We start from the raw sequence: 25,642 nt of genomic DNA, 5'->3' as shown, positions 1-25,642 counted from the left end.
GATAGATGCGGGAGAAGTGGGGGCCCGGACGAGCCACGGCGCTGACTCTGAGTCACTTCAAAAAATTGGAGTCGGTGGAATTTAACGATTGAATACGTACAGGGGTTGGGAGAACGGAAGAGAATGAGAAAAGCTGCAGGTGATTCTGAGATGTCAAACCAGATGCGAAAGCCGGTAATGGTCTCCAGAGCTGTCAAGTGCTGGGCATAGGCTCTTGGTTGTTTATTACCTCACTTAATTCACACACTGACCTTAGGAGGAAGGTATAATCCTCATTTTACAAACAGTGTGATGAGGCAGTTTATTTTACAATGGATTTATCCTGCAAGTTCATCAGGAAGGTACATTGCATAACATGAGCGGTTACATAGGCTTCTTATTACTAACTTCTTCTGTGTCCAAGGTTCACAACTCAGAACTCCTGTCCTGAAGATTCTTTGGGTGACAACTATCATGTTTATGCTGCGTAGCATGGAACTCTTAGTCCTGGGTCATCATAAGTGAAAAGAAAACTCTCCTCTACCTTTCTATCTTCCAGCCTTTGGATTATTCAAACTAACTACTGGGTATTTTCACCATCCGTTAAGTTTGACACCGTTTTTCATGTTCTGATTATCACTTGTAAACTCGTATGATCACAGACATTATCGGTTGCCTGCTCCAAGCCCACCCCTGCTTCTGCTGGACGAGCCCTGATTTATAGTTGTATCCACTCTTTTCATGTAGCTGGGTGCTTCAGCAAAGGCGGATACAGCCCCTGTCCCGAGGAGTGAATTTGACCCATCTGGTCATAGATAAGAACATGATTAAATTATACCCAGTTAAACAGGTGCCTGGGTGGCTCAGTCGGTTAAGCGTCCGACTTCAGCTCAGGTCACGATCTCGAGAGTTCGAGCCCCGCGTCAAGCTCTGGGCTGATGGCTCAGAGCCTGGAGCCTGCTTCCGATTCTGTGTTTCCCTCTCTCTCTGCCCCTCCCATTCATGCTGTGTCTCTCTCTGTCTGAAAAATAAATAAACGTTAAAAAAAATTAAAAAAAAAATTATACCCAGTTAAACAAATGTACAGAAAAGTCTAGGGGGAGAGGAGAAAGAAGAAACTGGATCCCTGGTCCAGTGCCTGGAAAAGAAAATTTTCATCTTTTAGAGAGAGAGAGAGAACCAGAGGAGGGGCAGAGGGGGAGAGAGGGAGAATCCCAAGCAGGCTCCACGCTCAGTGTGGAGCCCGACATGGGGCTCAGTCTCCTGACTGTGAGATCATGACCTGAGCCAAAATTGACAGTCAAGTGCTCAACCAACTGAGCCACCCTGGTGCCTCTCTCTCTCTCTTTTTTTTTTTTTTTAATTTTTTTTTCAACGTTTATTTATTTTTGGGACAGAGAGAGACAGAGCATGAACGGGGGAGGGGCAGAGAGAGAGGGAGGGAGACACAGAATCGGAAACAGGCTCCAGGCTCTGAGCCATCAGCCCAGAGCCTGACGCGGGGCTCAAACTCACGGACCGTTGAGATCATGACCTGAGCCAAAATTAGGAGTCAAGTGCTCAACCAACTGAGCCACCCTGGTGCCTCTCTCTCTCTCTTTTTAAAATAAACAATTGGGTTAGGTGTTTCACTTCCCGCATCTAAAAAGTGCTTAATTAACAGACTAACAAATAGAACACCCACACATTTTAAGCATTTTGATTGGCTAGGGATGTGCTAACTACGTTATTAGAAAGTGTATAATTACATTATAGAAAGTGTCTTTCTTTCAAACTTGGTAATTCCTTTCAAAAGAACGCATACAACATATTAAAATACCATTCAAGGGGCGCCTGGGTGGCGCAGTCGGTTAAGCGTCCGACTTCAGCCAGGTCACGATCTCGCGGTCCGTGAGTTCGAGCCCCGCGTCGGGCTCTGGGCTGATGGCTCAGAGCCTGGAGCCTGTTTCGGATTCTGTGTCTCCCTCTCTCTCCGCCCCTCCCCCGTTCATGCTCTCTCTCTCTCTGTCCCAAAAATAAATAAACGTTAAAAAAAAAAAATAAAAAAAAAAGTAAAATAAAATACCATTCAAAAGTACATCTGCCTTTAGAAGTTTTCCAAAATCGATTTTAACATTTAATTGACGCTTTACTAAGTTGTGTCATAATTTCCTCTAGCAAATTCTGATTGTCTTAAATCTAACAAGAATGATAATTTCCCTATCTTAGAATCCACTCTAAGCACTTATATATTCATATCTATCTATCTCTATGTGTCACTCACTCATACTTTCCTACTTTGGGGGTAACAGAGCATTAATAAATATGATAACTAGTAAATTATAAAGGTAAAAACAATCCAGCTTTTACTTGTTTGCTGTTAAAATGATACAATGAAGCTTCAACTGGAGGCCAAAGTGCAGGGAATCAACGTCTACTGTGAGGTTCACAGATCTACAGATGTCCTGTGTCTCTGCAAAGTTGAGGAGTAAACACTCCCTACTCACAATAAAGAGCAAACACCAGGGCCAAGGCCACGTACGTTTCCGTTTCATGTTTCGCAGCAACCCAGCTGTCCCATGCCACATCCCAGATCCATCTGCTGGCAACCTGGGACAGACCAATTGCAAAAGACCAACCTTAGACTGAACACGTTAAGAAACGATTTTTAAGGCTATACAAGTTTGATATATTTTTTTAAGATGCGTAAGTATCTTAGAAAGTGATATTTAAAAAGTAGTGTGTCAGGGGCGCCTGGGTGGCACAGTCGGTTAAGCCTCCGACTTCAGCCAGGTCACGATCTCGCGGTCCGTGAGTTCGAGCCCCGCGTCAGGCTCTGGGCTGATGGCTCGGAGCCTGGAGCCTGTTTCCGATTCTGTGTCTCCCTCTCTCTCTGCCCCTCCCCCGTTCATGCTCTGTCTCTCTCTGTCCCAAAAATAAATAAACGTTGAAAAAAAAATTAAAAAAAAAAAAAAAGTAGTGTGTCCAATCTCCCCTTTCCTGAAGACTTCATAGTGATGCTTCCTGGGCCCCCTCTTCTTCCTGGAGCCAGTCCTATCTGACACAGAGACTCGACCTCAGCAGCGAGCGTCTGAGTGTCCGGGGCAAGAGCGGGAGCCCCTGAAAACCGGGTCTAAGACTTCTGCATACACTACTTCTCTGCTGTGTCATAGCCCGTGATACAGAATGTTCCTTTCCATCCTTACAAGATCTTCCAGTGAAAGTCTGTCAGAACCTTGTTTTGAAATAAAGAAATGGCGTTGCTTATACCAGCTGGCTGCTGGAGAAAATTCTAAATCCTTTGCTTCGCTTACAAAGCCACACACAATTTGACTACAGCCTGCTTTTCCATGGCGGCTCTAAACGGCCACAAACCTTCTGTGTCTTCTCCCAGAGGGTGAGTCTATTTCCCCACCCCTTGAGTACGAGTGCGCCTTGGGACCTGCCCTGAGCAAAAGAATGTGATGGGTGACTTGGCAGCCCAGTCTCCAGAGGTCTTCTGCTCCAGCCTTCTCAGAGCCCTGTGAGGAGACGTCCACGTAAGGAAACCCGCTCAGTCCACTGGACGACGGTGGCTCCCGTGCAGGAGATCCCAGGTGCTCCAACCAATAGCCAGCGCCGGCCGGCAGACGCGAGGATGAGCTTGTACCCACGGCCCAGCAAAGGGACCGGGGGCAGGGTGTCGGGAGACCAGCAGAGTCGCCAGGGAGCTGCCAGGGCGTCGGGGAGACCAGCAGGAAAACCCAGTACGGCAGCGGGGCTGCTCCGCAGAATGACGAGCAAACAAACAGCTGCCGTGTTAGGCTAAACCTGGGGGGCGGTGTGTTGTGTGGTGCTGATACACGTCACACCGGACCCCACCACCGAAACGTACCGCGGGCACACAGGTTATTAACCAAGCACACGGAGGTCCCCCTGCCTTAGCGTCTTCACACTCACGTTTTCTCCGCTTGCAAGTTCTTCTTCCGGGTCTCTGGCACAGCCGGTTTTCTCTTGTCATTCAGATTTTTTTTTTTTTTTAACGTTTATTTATTTTTTTTGAGACAGAGACAGAGCATGAAAGGGGGAGGGTCAGAGAGAGGGAGACACGGAATCTGAAACAGGCTCCAGGCTCTGAGCTGTCAGCACAGAGCCTGACGCGGGGCTCGAACTCACGGACCGTGAGATCATGACCTGAGCCGAAGTCGGCCGCTTAACCGACGGAGCCACCCAGGCGGCCCTTGTCATTCAGATTTTAGGGGGACTTCCCTGTCTCCAGACAACCCCGGCGGCCGCTCTGCCATTCTATCAAAGTGTCCTACCTTAATTTTCTCTCGGGAGCACCTATCACCATCTAGGAGTACGTGGTGGCGTTCTCTTCTCGCCGGGAGCCAGGACCACGTCTGTCTTGCTGACTCTTGTGTGGCCAGAAGCCCCCTGCCCTGCTTCCGGATACACTTCCCCCCAGCCCGCGGTGCACGTCATATGCCCAGCTGCCACACATTCACTCTCACGTGGCCTAGAGGTGTGTGTTTGCACTCGTAACTGAGCACAACATCCTTGCTGATTACCGAGGGCTCTGCACTGGAGACCGGGTTGAGGACCGTAACATGGCCCGTCTCGTGTAACAGCTCCAGCCAGCAGGTGTATCACCCCCATTTTATAGATGAAGAGCCCAGGCTCTTCAATCACGGGCTGTGATTGTCGCTGCCAGTGTTCATACCTAGGCCAACTGGACGCTGGCACCTATGTGCTCCCCCGTCCACACTCTTTCATTTCCTTTTTTTTAATTTTTTAACATTTTTTTTACATTTATTTATTTTTGAGAGACAGAGAGAGACAGAGCACAAGTGGGGGAGGGGCAGAGAGAGAAGGAGACACAGAATCCAAAGCGGGCTCCGGGCTCCGAGCCGTGGGCACAGAGCCCGACCTGGAGCTTGAACCCACGAACCAAGAGATCATGACCTGAGCCGAAGTCGGACGCTCAAACGACTGAGCCCCCCCAGGCGCCCCGTACACTATTCCATTTCTTAAACTCCCATCTGCATTGCTTTCTTTCCTTGAGTGCAGTGAAAACTCCCTGAGAATCATAATCATGGACCATGTCTCATTCTCTGTCTTTTTCTCAGTACCTCACACCCATTAGTGCTCAAAATAAACTTACTGGCTAATTATCAAATGACATTAAATGGTCAAATTGGGTATGATCAAGGAACAGGATAGCCATACAATTTTGTAAATTACCAGTAGAAAATTGCCATTTCTGGGTTAGTACTTTTCAAATAATATGCAGTGAAGGAAGACATAGTTAACACAATTATCCTTCTTAGAGAGGCACCTCGGGGTCTTAAAGTGCCTTGGAGACAGGCATCACGGTAATTATCGCATCACCACTGAGAAGACCTTAGAGCTCTAACTGATAGATGCTGGATCACTATAGTACTTACGTTTATTGCCTGACCGGTCTTTTGAATAAATAATACTTTTATAATGAACTTGTAACGGTGGTACCCAAATTCTTTCACTGCTGACAATATGCGGTCTGCTAATTCAAGTGACAAATGAGAGAAGACTTTATCATCATATTTGACATCTTTAAGACTTTCCTTCAAAAAAATAGAAAAAATATTTTAATCTTCAAACCAAATATCTTCTACATAAAAATTCAAGAAAACATGTATCTAAAAAATACATATAACTTAAAAAAAATACATGCATTCCTAACCAAATGATATGAAATGAATGTTGTGCTTACCAGTTTATTTCAATAACAATGTTGAATAAAATTTATTTTGGTTTTTAATTACATTCAATTGCTCTCCATCACCAACCCTCGGGCTGTAAGTTTTCCTTCACTGGATCACCCCATCAGACAGCAGGGAGACACAGGGGAATTTTAAAAGAATGCTTCTGGGAATTCTTAGGGTAGACAAAGGAAATCTTTCTATAATTTACATGTTTGTGAAAATTCAGACTTTAGTTTTCCTAAGGCTTGGGTTTCCTGGACCAGAGCCTGTACCCTGTGATCTCCATCCTCCACGGCCTGTTCTCTGTGACCCTGTCCTTCGCAGTCTTCCTGAATCGAAGCCACCTCTCCAACCCTTTCCCCACGGCTTCTCTGTGGGCTCCCGGCGAGCACTGAGGAGATGGAAAGCTTCTGGCCATGTCTGCTGTGGATTAATCACAGCTGGGGAGACAGACGTGAGCCATGAAGCGCGAGGCGTTCCTACAAACCGGAAGCAGACTGGACCACCTAGTGAGCAGACTGCAGGCGTCTTTGACTGACTTTGACCGACTGATTCAGACCAATGAATTAACCACAGTTCTGGGTCCCGCCATAACAGATGAACTCCTACCAGCTAATTGTATAGGCAAGTAAAAACAAAGAGTTTTGAGTCCCTTCTAGAATGCTGCTGGACCTAAAACTGGGTGTAGAAGCATTCATTTCCCTTAGGCATTTGGCTGTGGCTCCATCTTTCAAACGCTTCGCAACATCCATTCTCTCTTCTGAATCTGCCCAACAGACCTCAGGCTTCGCCTCCCCAGATGCTGTTATTTAACAAGTAATGACTGTAATGAGTGCTTGCTATAGGAAGATGCCTGCAAGCTCCATCAGGAAACACTATTATTTCTGCATGTAGAACTATGTTGAATTTTCCATGAACCCAAGGGAAAATCCCTGGCCTCTTTATGACCCCTAGTCATCCACCTACATATCCAATCAGCTGTTTTAGGCCCCATCATGCTCAGTGCAATTCTGCAAATTATCCTATGTACATACAATTTGAAATCAGTAAGTCTGAACTTAGTCTATGTAGTAAGGCCAAGCAAGGGACACATGATAATGTATACTTTCATGTCACAAATGCTTGCTGTTAATTAGATAGGAGAAGAAGGTAATCAATAATTATTTTAATGTATCAAATTGAGTTGAATTTCTCTATTTCCCGAAGCCATGAGCCATAATATCATTGCCAAATATCATCCGACAGTTATTAGTTTAGGTTAGAAATGTACCTGTCTATAGTAGTGGGGGGAGGTTAGAGTAGGCCTCCTAAATATTCTTCTGTACCAATAAAAGTTACTTCACTTAAAGAATTAATTTTGCTATGATTAAAGGAGTACTAAATATTTATACAAAATAAATTAGATGCTTTCTTCCCAACAGCTAGCTCACATCAGTTGTTACTGAAGGAATGTACCTTGTAAACTGGAGGTTAAGAAAAGTGATGAATGAATTATCTTCATCTGAACAACGCAGCCTTCAGATACCAATACTAGTATAAATAACATTGGTCTTCATGTTAGTAATACAGTATTCAGTTCGTTACATTGAAGCAGCTATTTTGGACTAGTCTGGGAACAAGTGCCTGAGTTTCAAACAACTGTCTTAAAAGAACTTTAGATTCCAGCAAGTTTAAAGAAGAAAACCTATGCATCATTGGCGGCTGCCTGTCCTTAGACGTGTTAGTACACAGGAACCAACTTTCCACACATACACAGTGTGTTTTATTTAACTCATTCCTCCAAATACGGGCAAACGTGGAATGTAAGGGATAAATAATTTATGGATAATTAGGAGTTGAATGAAATAACAAAAGAATATTTCCTTTAAATCTAGCTCATAGCATCGATGTGAAGATTCTTGAGTATGAATACAAAGTACTTTCATATTTTCAGAGATAAATGCTACAAAAAGTCAGTGAGGGTAAATATACGGTCATAAAGCTTAACACGGTTTATCAAACCTCCGAAGCTTAGATATTGCTATCATATGTACTCATCAACCTACCTTTAATATCTGCTGGACTTTAGTTTCCACGGAATGAGCTTGGAATTTTTTCAATGGCTCCATTCTATATGAATTAGCAAACTTTAATTTTGCCAGGGCACTCTTCCATTCTTTACCTAAATCAGCAATTGAATCATCAAATGGAGGCTCTACATACTGAACATCATGAAATGATTCTCTCAGTCTTTCTCTCAAAATTTGCGCATACTGAAAAGAGGGGGGGAGAAGAAGAGAGAAAGATTATTTCTTAAATTGTAAAATGAAATTTTAGATTTAAGAACCCTAGTCCAATGGGACAAAGCTGACACAGACTTTGGAAATCCATTCTGACTTCCGTGATTAAGAGGTTGTTAAATCGTACATTTACTAATTCACTCCTGGCTATCGATTTGGTAAAAGGGAGAGAGAAAAAAGAATCTAGCTAGCTAGCTGTCATCCCTCTATTTATCTATAAACACAAACACATACGAACACAAATTTGCATACATATATTTAAAATATCCATGGAAGATACAAAGACCTGGAAAGAAGACAGGCTGCAGAGAGGACAACTGGGTGGCTAGGAGACAGTCATGTAAAGGAAACTCAAGTTTTCTACCCCGAAGTTATGAAAATATTATCCTTTATTGTCTCCTTATAATTTTAATTATTTTAATTTTATTTAGTCGTCTTTGACTAATTAATACTATTATTTACATAAGTCATTTGCATATTTACATAACATAACATTACATAAATCTTAAGTTGAAAAGAATGTATTGATTTGGTACATACGTTATTCTATGCTTTTTCAACATTCATTCTGTGACATTCAACACTCCTTAAAGAAATATTTATTTGGTGCCTAATATGGTCCAGAGAAATGTCCGAGGCTCTGAAGTTACAGGGGTGAGCCTTATTGAAATAGCTAGGAATTAATTGTTCTGCTTGTGTTAATTCATAGTCAAGGCATCTGCATTTATGGAGTTATCCGGCTAGTGGAGAGGAGGGCTGATCGACAACTAAGAAGTATTTAGGAGGGGCGCCTGGGTGGCTCAGTCAGTTGAGCTTCCGACTTCAGCTCAGGTCAAGATCTCAAGGTCTGTGAGTTCGAGCCCCGCGTCAGGCTCTGTGCTGACAGCTCAGAGCCTGGAGCTGCTTCGGATTCTGTGTCTCCCTCTCTCTCTGATCCTCTGATCCCCCATTCATGCTCTGTCTCTCTCTGTCTTAAAAATAAACATTAAAATAAATAAATAATAAAAAATAAAAAATAATAAAAAAAAAGTATTTAGGAAAACAAGCTAACTTAAATAGTGGCAATTGCTATAAAATCCCATGACTTGGTAGAAACTCCTGTGAAGGTCTATTTAGACTGAATGATCAGAGAAGGCCCCTCAGCCCCAAAAGAACAGGAAATAGAAAGGGCAGAGGCTTCAAGGCAAAAACTTAGTGTGCTCTAAGAGCAGGTTTGTGCTCAGTGTATCTCAAGTGTTCTGAACGAGGCAGAGTGGTGACACAACGAAGCTAGGAAGGCAACCAAGGAGTAAGTTGTGCAGCACTGAATAGAATGTGGTAAGGGCTTTGGATCTTATTCTCAGAACAGTGAGAAGCCACTGGAAAAATTTAAGTGAGCAAGTGATATGTTCTAAATTACAGTTTTAAAAGGTCATTCTGGTGGTGTGGTGAGTGGATTACAGGGAGATCAGGGCCTGGATGAAGGTAATAACTTTACACTTTACAATGTTTTTAACAAATAATGTTAACCAAACAACTCCATAGATTTATAATCACTTTTCTAACCAGGCACATGGTTTGCTTTGACATTTGTGTAAGAATCTGTATTTCCTGGGCACCCGAGGGGCTCAGTGGGTTAAGCTCCTGACTTGGTTTCTGCTCAAGTCATGATCTCACAGTTCGTGAGATTAAGCCCAACGTGGGGCTCTGTGCTGACAGCATGGAACATGCCTGGGGTTCTCTCTTTCTCCCTCTCTTTCTGCCCCTCCCCTGATCTTGCTCTCTCTCTTCCTGTCTCTCAAAATAAATTAACTTTTTTAAAAAAAAGAATTTTTATTTCCCGAATTTTTTTTTATGTTAACACAAATCTTTCAATTTATTCTGAAGCATTTATTATTTTGGTGTTCTTTTGATGAGCCTTTAAGGTGATTTAAAAACACATTTTATGGTTTTAGGAATTGTTTTAATGTAGAATTACTGCTGCACCTAACCTTTTATTTATTTTAATGTTTATTACTTCTAGATTTTTCTAAATATATAATACAGGTCTACATATTTCTATCCTCCCTCCCCCTTTTCATATCTTACTGCAGAGGCCAATAGTTTAAAATGTATATATTAAAAATCACAATCCTATGAGTACTGTGAGAGAGTATTTATTCTCTACCACTGATGCTTCTATATGTGGCTGAAACTGGCACTGGAGCAACACTTCCCTTTCTGCGCCCCTCTGAGGGGGTTTATCTGACTGGGCAGTTGGCGAGAGAAAGAACCTTTTCTTTTTCAGTTTAGTGTAGTCTTCCAGCTCTTCTCTTCACATCTGATTATAACAAGTACATATCACCTGTCTCACCACCGCATATATTTCGTAGAGATAGGCCATCATCTTAGACATATGTCATTGTCCAGCTGTGCCGTGACTACTTGGGTCAGCTGATTTGAGTAGAAAGGTTACCATTTGCCGGCCTATTTTTCATCATTAATAGTTTGTTAATATGGTTATATGATTTTTGAATATTTAACCAACCTTGAATTCCTGGAAAAAACCTCACTTAAACTTAATATACCATCATCATCATCATTATCATCATCATCATCATCATCATCTTTTATAGGATGTTTGTACCTTTGACGCCCTTCACCCATCTTTATTTTTAGATTTCACATATAGTGAGATCATTCAGTATTTGTCCGACTTATTTCACTTAGCCTAATGCTCTCAACGTCCACACGCATTATTGCAAATGGCAAGAGCTCATTCTTTTTTTATGGCTGATATATATATTTAGGTTGTTTTTATATGTTGACTATTGTAAATAATGCTGCAATAAATATAGGAATACATATAGCTTTTAAAATTAGTGTTTTCAGGGGCGCCTGGGTGGCGCAGTCAGTTAAGCGGCCGACTTCAGCCAGGTCACGATCTCGCGGTCCGTGAGTTCGAGCCCCGCGTCAGGCTCTGGGCTGATGGCTCAGAGCCTGGAGCCTGTTTCCGATTCTGTGTCTCCCTCTCTCTCTGCCCCTCCCCCGTTCATGCTCTGTCTCTCTCTGTCCCAAAAATAAATAAATAAACGTTGAAAAAAAAAATTAGTGTTTTCATTTTCTTTGGACAAATACCCAGAAATGGAATTGCTGAATTGTATGGTAGTTCTACTTTTAATTTTTTGAGGAAACTCAACACTGTTTTGCATAGTGGCAGTACCAGTTTACATTCTTACCAACAGTGCAAAAGAACCCTCTTCTTTTCTCCACATCCTTGCCAACACTTGTTATCTCTTGTCTTTTTGACAATAGTCAATCTAAGGGGTGAGGTAACATCTCACTGTGCTTGTGATGTGCATTTTCCTGATAATTAGGGATTTGAGCATTGTTTCATGTACTTGTTGGCCATCTAGATGTCTTCTTTGGACAATACCTATGCAGATCTTCTGGCCATTTTTTAATTCAATTGCTAGATTTATTTGCTGTTCAGTTTAATGAGTTCTTTATATATTTTGGATACTTAACCTTATCAGATATATGATTTGCAAATAATCTCTCCCATTCAGTAGGTTGCTTTTTCATTTTCTTGATTTCCTTTGCTGTGCATAAACTTTTTAGTTTGCTGTAGCCCCACCTTTTTATTTTTGCTTTGTTGCCTTTGCTTTCGGAGTTAGATCAAAAAATCATCACCAAGACTGATGTCAAGGAGTTTACTGCCTATGTTTTCTTTTTGTAGTTTTATGGTTTCAGGCCTTAATCTATTTTGAGTTTATTTTTGTGTACATGTAGGATAGTGGTCCAGTTTTCCCAACACCAACTATTGAAAAGACTGTCCTTTCCCCATTATATATTCTTGGCTCCTTTGTTATAATTATTACTTTTTTAATGTTTATTTATTTTTGAGAGACAGAGTGTGAATGGGGGAGGGGCAGAGAGAGAGGGAGACACAGAATCCGAAGCAGGCCTCTTAGCTGTCAGCACAGAGCTTGATGCGAGGCTTGAACCCACAAACTGTGAGATCATGGCCTGAGCCGAAGTCAGACACTTAACTGACTGAGCCACCCAGGTGCCCCTCCTTTGTTATAAATTAATTCACCATAAATGTGTGTGTTTATTTCTGGACTCTATTCCGTTCTATTGGCTTATGTGTCTGTTTACGCCAGTGCCATACTGTTTTGATTGTTATAGCTTTATAACACCGTTTGAAATCAGAAAGTGAGATGCTTCCAGCTTTGTTCTTCTTTCTCCATATTGCTTTGGATATTTAAGGTTTTTTGTGATTCCATATAAAATTTGGGATTACTTATTCTATGAAAAATGCCATTGGAATTTTATTAGGGATTGCACTGAATCTGTAGATTGCTTTGGGTAGTATGTACAATTTAATATTAATTCTTTCAACTCATGAGCATTGAATATCTTTCCATTTATTTGTGTCTTCTTCAATTCCTTTCATAAGTGTCCTATAGTTTTCACTGTAGAAGACTTTCACCTCCTTGGTTAAATCTAGCCCTAGATATTTTATTGTCTTTTATGCAGTTGTAAATGGGATTGTGTTCTTAATCTCTTTCTGATAGTTTGTGTATAGAAATGCAATCGATTTTTTGTACATTGATTTTGTATCCTGCAATTTTACTAAATTTATTAGTTCTAACAGTTGTTTGAGGGAGTCTTTAGGGTTTATAATATCATGTCATACACAAATAGTGACAGTTTTACTTTTTCCTTTCCTAATTTGGTTGCCTTTTCCTTCTTCTAATTTCTCTGGCTAGGATTTCCAATACAATGTTGAAGAAAAGTGGTGAGAGTGGGTGTCCTTATTTTATTCCTGGACTTAGAGGAAAAGCTTTTAGGTTTTCACCATTGAGCATCATGTTCACTGTGAGCTTGTCAGATATGACCTTTGTTATGATGAGGTATGTTCCCTCCATAACCACTTTGTTGAGTGTTTTTATGGTAAGTGGAGATTGAGTTTTACTCACTGCTTTTACTATTATCTATTGAGATGTTAAGATTTTTATCCTTCATTTTGCTAACGCACTATCTTGTACTGTTGGAGGTTTTGAACCACCTTTGCATCTCTGGAACAAATCCCACTTGATCATGGTGTATGATCCTTTTAATATATTGTAAAATTTAGTTTGCTAATATTTTGTTGAGGATTTTTGCATCTAACATTCATCATGTTTATTGGCCTGTAGTCTTCTGTGGTATCCTTGTATAGTTTTGGTATCAGGGTAATGTGGTCTCATGAAATTAGTTTGGATGTGTTCCTCCTCTTTTATTCTTTTGAAGAATTTGAGGATATTGCTATTCATTCTTCTTTGAATGTTTAGAATTCATTAGTGAAGCCATCTGGCCCTGGACTTTTGTTTGTTGGGAGGCTTTGGTTTACTGATTCAATCTCCTTACTAGTAACTGCTCTGTTTGGATTTTTCAATTTTAGGAATTTATCCATTTTTTCCTGGGTTGTCAAGTTGTTGGCATATCTGGTAGTAATACTGGTAGTAATCTCTTATGATCCTTTGTATTTCTGTGGTAACAGTTGAAATGTCTCCTCTTTCATTCTGATTTTGAGCCCTCTCCCTTTATTTCTTGGTGAATCTAGATAAAGGTTTGTCAATTTTATCTTTTCAAAGAACAACTTCTTAATTTCACTGATCTTTTCTGTTGTCCTTTTAGTCTCCATTTACTTCTGCTCAAATATTTCCTCATTTCTACTAACTTTGGGTCTTTTTCCAGTCCTTGAAGTATAAAGCTAGATTGCTTATTTGAGATCTTTGTTTTTTGATATAGGTATTTGTTATGAAACTCCCTCTTGGAAATGCTTTTGTTGCAGTCTATAAATTTTGGTATGTTGTATTTCCATTTGTCACATGGAATTTTTAAACTTTTTTGATTTTTACATTGACACATTTGTTGTTCCCTAGAATATTTTTAATCCTCACGTATTGTGAGTTTTTGTTTTCTTCTTATAATTGACTTCTAGTTCCATACCATTGTGGTTGGTAACAATGCTTCATATTTTAGTCTCCTTAAATTTATGAAGACTTATTTTATGGCCTAACATGTGATAGGTCCTGGAGAATGTTCCATATGTACTTGAGAAGAATGTGTATTCTGCTTCTGGATGGAATGTTCTGTACATATCTGTTAAGTCCATCTGGTCTAATATGTCATTTAAGGCTGATGTTTTCTTACTTTTTGTCTGAAGAATCTACCCATTGATGTAAGTGGGGTGCTAAAGTCTCCTAATGCTATTGTATTGCTATTTCTCCCTTTATGTCTGTTAGTATTTGCTTTATGTACTTAGGGGCTCCTGTATTAGGTACAATATATATATTTTGTCTTTCTTCTATGTTGTTGTATTTAATTTGCCAGAGTTTTGTTAAGAATTTTTGCATCTATGTTCATGAGGAATATTGGTTTGTTTTCTTGTTATTATTCTGGTTTTGACAGCAAGGTAAATGCTGGCCTCATAGGATGAATTGGGAAGAATTCCCTTCTCTTCATTTTTCCAGAACACTAGAATATTTGGCAAAACTCACCATAAAAGCCATGTGGGCCTGGAGTTTTCTTTATGGAAAGGTTTTAAACAACATAGTCACTTTCTTTAATAGATATAGGGACCATTCAGGGTATCTATTATTTCTAGAGTGAGCTACAGTAGTTTGTCTATATATCAGTTTGCTAGACCTGCCATAACAAAATACCAGAGACCAGGTAGCTTAAACAACAGAAATTTATTGGCGCACAATTCTGGAGGCTGGAAATGCAAAATCAAATTGCCAGCAGGATTGGTTTCTCCTAAGGCCTCTCTCTTGCAGATGGCTGCTGTCTTGCTGCCTCCTCACAGTTACTCTGTTGTGCATGCTTTGCCCTATGTATCTGTGCCCTAATCTCCTTTTCTCAAAAGGACACAAGTGAGACTGGATTAGGGCATACCCTAACAGTCTCAATTTAACTTAGTTAGCTCTTTAAAGGCCCCATCTCCATATACCCTCACATCCTGAGGTACTGGGGATTAGGGCTTTAACATATGAATCCTAGGGGAACACGGTTCAACTCATATTTGTGTTTTCCAAGGAATTTGTGCATTTTATCCAAGTTGTTGAAATTAGGATCATAGATGTTTTTGGTATTTATGATCTTTTTAAAATGTTTATCGGGTCTGTAGTGATTCTTCTTTTTCATTCCTGGTATTGAGAATTGGTCTTTTTATTTTCTTTTCCTGATTAGTCTGGCTTCAGCAAGGGTTGGCAAACTTTCTCTCTCTCGCCAGCTAGTGAATATTTATGCATTGCGGGCCAGCTGTGGTAGTTGCCACTGTTTCTCTTCTTCCAACTGTCCCCTTTCCTCCTCTGCATCCCCCGTCTCCATCTATCCTTTTAAAATTACCTTTTAAAAACATACAAGCCATTCTTAGCTCATAGGCTGTACAAAAATAGGTAGCAAGCTAGATTTGTCCTATAGGCTGTTGTTTGTCAACGTTTAGGCTGGAGGTTTATCAAGTTTATTGATCTTTCCAAAATATTTTTGGTTTCACTAATCTTGTTTTTAGTTTGCTATTTCATTGACTTTCACTTTTTATTACCTCCTGACTTTTGTTTACTTTGAGTTTAGACTTGAAATTTTTCTAATATAGGTATTTAGGGCTACAAATTTCCCCAAGTACTGCTATAGGTACACCCTACAGTTTTTGAAATGTTGTATTTTCATTCAGTTGAAAATATCTTCTTTCGTTTTCTTTTACCCTGGGTTATTCAGAAGTGTGTCATTTAATTTTCAGACAATTTACATTTTTCAATATACCTTTCTGTTAACGATTTCTGATTTATTCCATTATGGTCAAAGATACTTTGGTATCTTGGTCAAAATACTTTGTGTTACCTGAATCCTTTTAAAGTTATTGGGACTTGTTTCCTGTCCCAGGAGATATTCTTAGTGATGTTTCATGCACACTTTTTAAGTTTATTTATTTTGAGAGAAAGTTTGACTGGAAAAGGGGCAGAGAGAGGAGAGAGGAAGAACCCCAAGCAGACTCCACACTCCCGGTGTGGAGCCCCATGTGGGGTTCAAACTCAGGAACCATGAGGTCATGACCTGAGCTGAAGTCGGTTGCTGAGCTCACTGAGCTAACCAGGTGCCCCTCATGTGCACTTCTAAAGAACATTTACTCAGCTGAGGTTGCATGGAGTATGTGATTAAAGTGCACTAATACAAGTTATTATTGTTCCTTTATATTCTTTTATATCTTTATTAGTTTTTGTCTATTTGTTCCATCAATTATTGATAGAGATACTTATATTGAAATTTCCATCTGTAATTATGGATGTCAATTTCTGTAAGGATACATGAAATTCTTGTTTCCTGTATTTCAAAGCTTTGACTTTAGGTGCAAAAAAACCTTAAGACTGTTAGGCCTTTCTGATGAATTGACTTTTCAACATTATGAAATGATTCCCTTTATCTCTTATAATATTGTTAGAAATGTATTTTGTTTGATACTAATATATGTACTCCAGGGGCGCCTGGGTGGCGCAGTCGGTTAAGCGTCCGACTTCAGCCAGGTCATGATCTCGCGGTCCGTGAGTTCGAGCCCCGCGTCGGGCTCTGGGCTGATGGCTCAGAGCCTGGAGCCTGTTTTGTGTTTTGTTTTCTCTGTGCCCTTCCCCGTTCCTTATTCTTTTTCTCTCTCCCCCAAAAAAAAAAAAAAACGTAAAAAAAAAAAAAAAAAAAAAACAAAATACAAGATGAAACTATATATTGTCTACAAGAAACACTAAAGAAAGGATGGGAAAAGATGTACCATGTGAAGACTAATAGAATACTGGAGTACATATATATTTTTTTTTACTTTTTTTTTCAACGTTTATTTATTTTTGGGACAGAGAGAGACAGAGCATGAACGGGGGAGGGGCAGAGAGAGAGGGAGACACAGAATCGGAAACAGGCTCCAGGCTCTGAGCCATCAGCCCAGAGCCCGACGCGGGGCTCGAACTCACGGACCGCGAGATCGTGACCTGGCTGAAGTCAGATGCTTAACCGACTGCGCCACCCAGGCGCCCCTCATCTTGTATTTTGTACTGAGTACAATCTTGTACTCAGATTTCATAAGTAATCTGAATTTTAATTGGGGTATTTATAACATTTACACTTAATGTAATTATCATGGTTATGTTTAATCCTTGCTTTGCTTTTATTTTTGTAAAGATTTTAAGTAATCTCTACACCCAACATGGGGCTCAAACTTACAACCTCAAGATCAAGAGTCACATGCTCTACCAACTGAGCTAGCCAGGTGCCCCTGTTCTTTTTATTTTTTAGGCTTTCCTTTAAGTATCTTTCATGATTCACCTGTTATCGGTTGGCCTAGTAACTTTATTGTTTCCCAGTGGTAGTTTTAGGCTTGATAGTATGTATCTTTATCAGTCTACTTTCTTTCTTTTTTTTAATGTTTATTTATTTTTGAGACAGAGAGAGACAGAACATGAACGGGGGAGGGTCAGAGAGAGAGGGAGACACAGAATCTGAAGCAGGCTCCAGGCTCTGAGCTGTCAGCACAGAGCCCAACGCAGGGCTCGAACTCACGGACCGTGAGATCATGACCTGAGCCGAAGTCGAACGCCCAACCAACTGAGCCACCCAGGTGCCCCTATCAGTCTACTTTCAAGTCATATTAAGCCACTTCACATACAGCAAGAGTCCTACAATGGAATATGCCCCCTCCTGCCAACTCTCTGGTCTTTGTGCTAGAATTGTCATGTATTTTACTTCTATAAATAAAATGTTTTGGGGGCACAAGCCCCAAAATATGTTATTCTGGATTTAATCAGCCAATCATCTTTTTTAAAAAAAAAACTTTATTTTTGGAGAGAGAGAGAGTGCATGAGCACATGCAAGCAGGGGAGCGGCAGAGAGGAGGACAGAGGATCTGAAGTGGGCTCTGTGCTGACAGCAGAGTCTGACATGGGGCTCAGATTCATGAACTGTGAGATCACAGCCTGAGCCAAAGTCTGACTCTTGGCCAACTGAGCCACCCAGGCTCCCCACAGTAATACTGAAAAAAAATATTATTTACCTACATATTTACCACTCTCAATGTTTTCTATTCTTTCATCTAGATATTTACATCTCTTATCATATTCCTTTTGCCTGAAGGATTTCCTTTCACATATCAGATAGCATAGGTCTGTTGGTGAATTTTCATTTTCATATATCTGAAAAACCCATTATTTTGCCTCAGTTTTTGAAAAATATTTTCACTGGGTATAGAATTCAAGGTTGATGGTTCTTTCAACTTTAAAGATACTTTAAAGTAATGAAAGATGCTTCAGTGTTCTGGCTTGCATTGTTTCTGGTGAAAAACCTATTTTCATTTCATCATTCTTCAGTACTTAGTTTTCTGATTTTCTCCATTGCTTAAAATCATTGATTTTAAGCAGTTTGACTACTACATGTCTCAGCATAATTTTCTTCCATGTTTCTTGTGCTTGAAGTTCACGGAGTTTCTTGGATTTGTGGGTTTATAGTTTTCATTGTTTGTCAATTTCTGATATTCTATATATATATATTTTGTATCAGAAATTTCCCCACATCTCATTCTGTCTCCTAATATATTTTCTTCAGGCCTTCTTTCTATTGCTGTCTTTAGGTTCACCAATCCTCTCTTCTGCAGTGTCCAATCTATTTCCATTCAGTGTATTCTACATCTCTGACATTGTTATTTTTCAACTGTAGGGTTTCATTTGGATTTCACATACTCAATTTTTTCTGTACATTTTTGCACATACAGAATGCATTAACTGTTTTATAACATGAATATTATATAACTGTTTTAATTTGACAAAAACTAACACAGTAATTTTTTCACAGTAACTAGAGATCTTTTATATTAACTCTGTCTTTGCCGTTTGTCATTTCTGAGTGCTCTTACTGTTTCCTCTCACTTTAGGTTGTATTTTCCTGTTTCTTTGAGAGTCTGCAAATATTTTATTGGACACAAGATCCTGTAAATTTCACCCTCATTTTTGGTGTGTACTTCTGCATTCCTTTGAGTTCTCTTGAGCTTTTTTCTAGCATGTAGTAACAGAAACAGTTTAATTCTCTGGAGGTTTGCTTTTGAGCTCTGATAGACCAGCCTAGAAAAATCTTGGGAGTCTAGTGCTATTTCTTCCCCCAGTACTGAGACAATACACTTCTCGGCACTCTAACCAATGCCCTATGGTTTTCCACACTTGGGGGAAAACAAATGATTTTGTGGGAGTGCAAGGATTTTTTTTCTGCTCCCTTTGGTGGCTTCCTTACCAGATGCACTGATGCGCTAAGCTGAAGACTTGAGGAAAATCCTTTGCAGATCCTTGGGGCTGTTTGTACAGCTCATTCCTCTTCAATACTCTGCTCTGCACTCACACCAGCTTTATCTACCCTGGCTCCCAAATCCTTCTCAGCGAAGCAAGACTTCTCCACAGGTGTGGGCTGCAATCCCTCATCAAGCAGTCAGGGGTAATCTTGGGGTTCACTGTTCCTGTTTCTCCCCCCCAGAGATCAGGATCCTGTCTTGTTTTACATCCCATCAATGGTAAAACCACTGTTTCATACATCTTGTGCTATTATCAGTAGTTTCTGGTAGGAGTAATTCCATGTTGGCTGCAAGTAGAAGTCCTTCATCAGAAATCTGTTTTATTTGCAGCCTGTGTTACATGTCAGTTGGAAAAAAGAGGTATTATTAGCTCCCTACACCTCCCCAAAACAAAATCTGCATTTTGTTCTTTTCTATTAAGAGAATGCTTCTCTAGAGTAACTGCCTTCTTTCCCCCCACAATATACTCAAGGGGTACAACTACACTGCATCCTTCACAGTGGCTTCCAACTGCAACGATCCCCTTGGGGATACAGCATGCGTGTGTGGTTTGAAAATGACAGATTCTAACGTGAAAACTCACACCTCTACCATTTCTTCCTTATATATAACATGGGTCTTCTGATTCGGTTTTCCTTCTATCATCTTATCCCTTCACTAAGGAAGAATCTTTGCAATCACGTCTCTCCTGCATCCTGTCCATTTCGGCTCCGACGAAGTAGAAGAAACCGTTAGACAAGTAGACCAGCAGTCCCAGGACATAGGTTCCAGTCTCGGCTCGGTCATTACAGTTTTGTACTGTAAATGTTCTTTTCACTTTAGGTCTCAATACAAGATGGGAGTCTCGATTACAGTGATGGTATTCGGACTACGGTCTTCCAGAAATCCCGGTGTTATTCCACCAATACACTTGAATGGCATCTTCCATTAATTCCAGACTAGAAATTAATGGGCAGAATATTTTCAATTTAACTTTTTTTCCTCCCGTATGTCCCTCAAATACTGAGCCCGCTGGTGTTTCTTAAAACTCAAAACATCTCGTCGTGTGCTTGGCACACGCGCCACGTTTCCTTCCTTCCAGGCAGCGCGCACACACACGTGCCCGGCCGGACAACGGCCCTGGTCTGAGCGTGGCACTAACCAACCCGGCATCAGGCGTCCAGCGGAGCGTGGAGGGAGACGGCCGCTCCCGACAGCCGCGCCGCGCCGCGCCGCCGGCCACCGCACTCCGAGCCCCAGCGGGGGTCGGTGCAGCCCCGCCGTCCCCGCACTCACTGCCTCCTTCTCGAACATGCTGGGCCTCCTCTCCTTCCGAGGCTGCGGCGGCGGCTCCAAGTGAGGGGCCGGGACGGCCGCCGATTTCCCGCCGTGACCGCCCGTCTCCATGCCGCCCGCTCGCCACCACGCCCAGCGACCCGCCTCCGCCCTTCCCAAGCGCCTAAGCCGCGTCCCGCGAGAGCTCAAGTCGCGCGCCTGCGTCGCGCCAGCCGGAAGTGCGGCCGGGAGGGAGGGGCGGGGAGAGGCAAGCGTCATCTGGCGGCGCCGGCCGACGGGAGCCGGAAGTCCTGGAGGAGGAGCGGGGCGGGGAGAGGTGAGGTGCAGGTGCGCCCCCGAGCGCGCTGTGGGCGTGCCCGGTGCCCGCCGCGGTGCGGGCAGGAGGAGGTACAGCGTCGGCGGTACCCATCTGGCTGAGTGGGCCGTGGCGGGGCGCGCCCTCGGCCGGCGTCCCCGGGGCTCCGGCGGGTCTGCGCGCGCGCCGCCGCGGAAGCAGGTCGGCCTTGCCCGCCCCTCGTCCGCGACCAGACAGAAGATGGGCACCCGACTCTGACCCCGAAGACGCACCCCTTGCCCTCGTTCTTCTGAGCGCCGCCTCGACCCCCAGTTGTTCCAGGGGCGCACCTTGCAGGTCCCAGGCTGAAATTCGCGAGTAGATAGTGTAAGAAATAATGTAGTATTCTCGCGCGCGGGGACTCACAGGCTCCGAGTCAGCAACATCCACGTTTTTATGGATGCCTGGAGCCAGGGTCGTGCGCACACGCTCATAACTTGTGTGTGTTCAGACTGGTCTCCATGCCCTAAAGGAGGTTTGTGCAGTGCACGAAGTAATATGGGAAGCGCTGTGTAGTAATTACCCTTGCAGTGGATACTTGAAATTGAAATTCCACGTTTTTAGGCCGTTTTGGTGACATTAAATAAATCACAAAGGTCTCAATGGCTGTAGCACGGATTGTATGGGGTTGCCCCACAGGGTTTTGTTTTCTGCCCTCCTGCAGTGAAATATAAAACATCTATCATCACTTTTAGCGATAGCTACTTTTTGAGTACAATGTGCTAGACACTTTTCAAGTATTATCTCTAATTACTGCAGCGCGGAAGATGATAATACCCTGCACCATTTACAGTTAGAACGGAGGCCCAGAATACTAACGTTTTCAAGGCAAGAGGGACAACGAATAAGGAGGAATCCAAATTTAAGTCTTTCTAGCCCCTGAGCATAGGCCATTTGCGCTACCCCATACTTGCTCTGGACAAGACACTGATGTTTCCAAGAGTAATGGTATGGGTGCACGCACACGCACACATGCAGGGTTTCTGGCTTCTAATGGGAGGACAGGCTTGTTTGTAACTGTAATATACAGGAAAATGTATTTAATTGTCACAAGTGACAAAATATGGCAGTATGTAATATTTCTTTGATTTGAAGTGGGATTTTTGTTTCTTAATTAACGTGAGGTCCTTAATTGTACAAGAGAGTATGTGCTTGAAAGTTAACATAAAGGCCAACTTCTATAATTGTGTCTTGGTAGGGGGTAGGATATTGTTATTCCCAAAAGCTGAAGGTTGTAGGAACTTGAAGATGAGCCCAGGTAGACTCCACGTAGGATGAGCCCTCGTTCAGTTAACTGTTTGTGTACGTTTGCGGTGCCCAGGGGCCATGCTGTGTCCTGGGGGTACGACTCGTAGAAGACCTGACCTTGGTGCTGTAGTATACGACAGTCTGGGGCAGGTACGTTGATCGGGTGACTACAGCCAGAAGAGAAGATATTTCTTTTAAAAAAATTTTTTTTTCAACGTTTTTTATTTATTTTTGGGACAGAGAGAGACAGAGCATGAACGGGGGAGGGGCAGAGAGAGAGGGAGACACAGAATCGGAAACAGGCTCCAGGCTCCGAGCCATCAGCCCAGAGCCCGACACGGGGCTCGAACTCACGGACCGCGAGATCGTGACCTGGCTGAAGTCGGCCGCTTAACCCACTGCGCCACCCAGGCGCCCCGAGAAGATATTTCTTAAGACTTCTGTTGCCATCCAGGGCCTGCAGCGGTGGAGTAGATGGGCTCTTGTGCAAAATATTTGTCTGCTACTTGTCACTCCAGAACTTTATAGCTCATTTCTTTAGATTTCAAATGCTTTTTAAAAATGCAAGGAGTCCTTTTTCACACGAAAGTAATTCTTTAGGGTTTTATTTCCGTATCATTTAGGTGACAAACCACACTAGTTTTTGAACTAAGAGTATTTAATAAAGAGTTAACAAGGTATAGAATTGTTATAAAAAGAATAAAGAGAGATCTCTAAAAGAATTGTGGAGGTGGTAACCACGGGAAGCAGTCACTACCTGTTGCACTCTGAGAACTAAGGGAAGTGTTGGAATTTTAAAACTTGGGAGCTGGGAGGAAGGTCCCACCTAGTGAAGCTTGGATCTTTAAGGAAGAGGGGGTGCCTCTCAGCTACTTGGAGGGTCTGGCAATTCTGGGAAGCGGACCTTTGACGAGCAGATACTGGACAGGTGGTGGTGGTCTGCTGGGGGAACGGTGATGCAGCTGGGCCCATAGGCGCCGGGAGAACCTCAGACCGGATCCAGCTGCTGGAGCAGGAGGCGCTGCCACTGCCTCGGAGAAGCTCAAAGGAACAGAAAGTGGACAGGAAGGCCCAGGCTGTGGGAGCAGGTCCCCTCTTGGTCCTGTCTTGCGGCGCCTGTCATCCCTCATTGGCTGAGTAGAGTGTGGTGTGTAGGGTCATGGCATCACTGGTTATTCGGTGCACGTTTCTTGGGCGATACCCGAATTGCTAGGGCCTGTGGAAGATGGGTTGACAGGTGGGGCTGAGAGTGGGAGGTGAAACTGGGGAGCAGGTGGGGCGAATGGGCGACACTGGATAGGGGCCGGCGTCCAGTCTAGGGAGTGCCAGGGCTTAATCCCTGATGTTAGGACAGACACCCCTTAACTTGATGCATCAAATAAAGACCCCAGGATAATTTTAGCCGCAGAGTGTGACTCCTTTGCAGGTTTATAGAATGATGTTAGTGTAATGTGGGGATAATGCTGAGGATTTTGATTTTATTTGCTCCCTCATGGAAAACCAGTGTGGTTTGCTGCTTTTTACACCATATAAAGAGTCAGAGGCAAGCTTTTTACTTGTGATTTAGTTCACTATGCTTGATTTTCTGCCTTTCCATTCCCCATTGAAAAAAATTGCTCATTTTGATAGCTGTGAGATAGTATAGGAAGGCAGATGTGCTGAGCTTTGTAAACTCATGTCTTAAATATTATTAATAATTTCAAACCTTCAACATTTATTTGAAAACATGTATGTAAACTATCTTTAATTAATATTTAATCACATTTGGGGTGCTTGGGTGGCTCAGTTGGTTAAGTGTCTGGCTTCAGCTTTGGCTTCGGCTCAGGCTCAGGTCATGATGGCATGGTCTGTGACTTCGAACCACACGTCGGGCTCTGCGCTGACAGCTCCGAGCCTGGAGCCTGCTTCCGATTCTGTGTCTCCCTCTCTTTCTGCCCCTCCCTTGCTCACGTGCGTGTGCTCGCTCACTCTCTCTCTCTGAAAGAATAAATAAACATTAAAAAAATATTTAATCATGTTTAATGATACAGCTCTCACCATAGCCAGAAAGTATGTGAACAGTAGCTATACCCGGATAGAGAATAGGATTTCCTCGTGACTTGAATATATAATTGATACTCCATTTTTACTTGTTAAATAGTGTCTTCTTTGTATTTCAGATGCTATTAGAAGATCCTGTTGCCACTTGTCTTTCTCCCTCAGTCTATGATATGATCTGTAAATTTGGGTTTGAAGTCAGAGAAACTTGTGATATCAATAGCATTGTAACTCAGAGGGGTGAAGTATGCTGGAAGACAATCACAGACTGCGTGATTTATACAGAATCAGGTCTGTATGTTCTCTGTGCCCCAGGCATCTGTCCGTACTGTTCCATTGAATGTGTCTTGCCTGTAAAATTTCCCTAAACCCTACTGACAGTGTATTTTTCTTTTATTATCAGATAAGTGCTATGTAACTTATTTCCAGCAACAACTGAGTACCTTTATTGTAAGTTTAATTATAAACTGGTTGTTGATTTTGTGGAAACTTCATAATAAAAACGTTTTTTCTTTGATGATTTAGGCATTTTCTTTTTTAATTTTTTAAGGTTATTTATTTATTTTGAGAGAGAAAAGAGTAAGGGCAGAGAGAGGGGGGAGAGAGAATCCCAAGTAGGTTCCACGCCATGAGCATTGAGCCCGAGGTGGGGCTCGAACGCCTGTATTGTGAGATCGTGGCCTGAGCTGAAATCAGGAGTCGGACACTTAACCAACGGAGCCACCCAGGCGCCCCGATGATTTAGGCATTTTCATCACAGAATGTGAAGCTGTGATACTAACACTTGTTTCCTTCTCCTTGAAGCCCAGAGTCTGGATTACCCAGGAAGTGTGAGGCTGCTGGGCCCTGTGTGTGAGGCCGTCCACTCACATTTGTTATCTCTGACCAAGGAGCAGTTTGAAATCTGTTATACACCGTGGCTGCAGTGGACAGCTTTTCCAGAGGTTTGGCTTACAAACGGTCTTTAGAAATAGAAGACTTTACAGAGTCAACTTAGAGGCCCTCATTACCTGCTAACTTTAAAGGGGTCCCCTCATCCTCTAGCCTCCACCTGTGAAAAGGGAAAACTTGGCCTGAGCTGAGAAGCACATCCTGTGAACAAAGGAAGTTTTTGGATGCATTATCCGTGTTGGGGGCTGGGGAGGTAGTTAGGCACATGGGTGCTGGTCCTGGGACAGACGAGAATGGACCGCTCCACAACAAAAGACCTTGTGGACAGACAGTAAGGTGGTGTTGAGACAGTGGGACAAGGAAATGGGGTGGGGATGCTTGGTTTGTTGAGGCTGAATCAAAGAGGGGAGGGGTAGTTTGGGGCCACGCAGTTTGGGTTGGTTTCTTGGTTGGTTCAAACCAGCCATTCCAGCTGGCACATTAAATGTCCACAACAGAGCAGTAGCTCTACAAGGTCTAGTTCTAAAATACTTAGAGTTTTCTGATGTGGAGTAGATGGGTCACTGCTTGT

At 42.4% G+C, this 25,642-nt stretch overlaps 2 protein-coding genes across 7 annotated transcripts in view; one reads left to right on the top strand and one right to left on the bottom strand.

The window, feature by feature from the left end:
- Positions 1-2,298: 2,298 nt before the first annotated feature.
- Positions 2,299-20,742, bottom strand: DYNLT2 (dynein light chain Tctex-type 2). Its single transcript, XM_040448669.1, has 4 exons — positions 20,562-20,742; positions 7,730-7,936; positions 5,385-5,543; positions 2,299-2,568 (listed from the first exon to the last, which is right to left on the bottom strand). Exons 1-4 carry the CDS (start codon positions 20,670-20,672, stop codon positions 2,458-2,460), a joined length of 588 nt encoding a protein of 195 aa, XP_040304603.1. The 5' UTR covers positions 20,673-20,742; the 3' UTR covers positions 2,299-2,457.
- A 103-nt stretch (positions 20,743-20,845) lies between these two features.
- ERMARD (ER membrane associated RNA degradation) overlaps positions 20,846-25,642 on the top strand; it is a 42,813-nt gene continuing 38,016 nt past the window's right edge. For 2 of the 6 annotated variants that reach the window (XM_040448661.1, XM_040448660.1), the window contains exons 1-4: positions 21,249-21,370; positions 22,217-22,293; positions 24,303-24,471; positions 24,985-25,124. In XM_040448661.1, coding sequence (XP_040304595.1) covers positions 21,292-21,370; positions 22,217-22,293; positions 24,303-24,471; positions 24,985-25,124 — 465 coding nt within the window. In that variant the 5' untranslated portion in view covers positions 21,249-21,291. The other 4 variants (XM_040448662.1, XM_040448665.1, XM_040448664.1 and 1 more) reach the window with 4 other exon arrangements.

This window comes from Herpailurus yagouaroundi, unplaced genomic scaffold (genome assembly GCF_014898765.1).
Source record: "Herpailurus yagouaroundi ecotype Mexico unplaced genomic scaffold, PumYag 198, whole genome shotgun sequence".
Classification (NCBI taxonomy): Eukaryota; Metazoa; Chordata; class Mammalia; order Carnivora; family Felidae; genus Herpailurus; species Herpailurus yagouaroundi.
The sequence above is the reverse complement of the archived record's forward strand: the minus strand, read 5'-3'. Positions and strand labels throughout refer to the sequence as shown.

Coding starts and splice junctions, on each gene's coding strand:
- DYNLT2 (XM_040448669.1), bottom strand. CDS start 20,672: ATGGAGACGGGCGGTCACGGCGGGAAATCGGCGGCCGTCCCGGCCCCT. Junction 7,937..20,561: donor GCATGTTCGAGAAGGAGGCA/GTGAGTGCGGGG, acceptor CCCTCTTTTCAG/TATGCGCAAATTTTGAGAGA. Junction 5,544..7,729: donor AAGTCCAGCAGATATTAAAG/GTAGGTTGATGA, acceptor ATTTTTTTGAAG/GAAAGTCTTAAAGATGTCAA.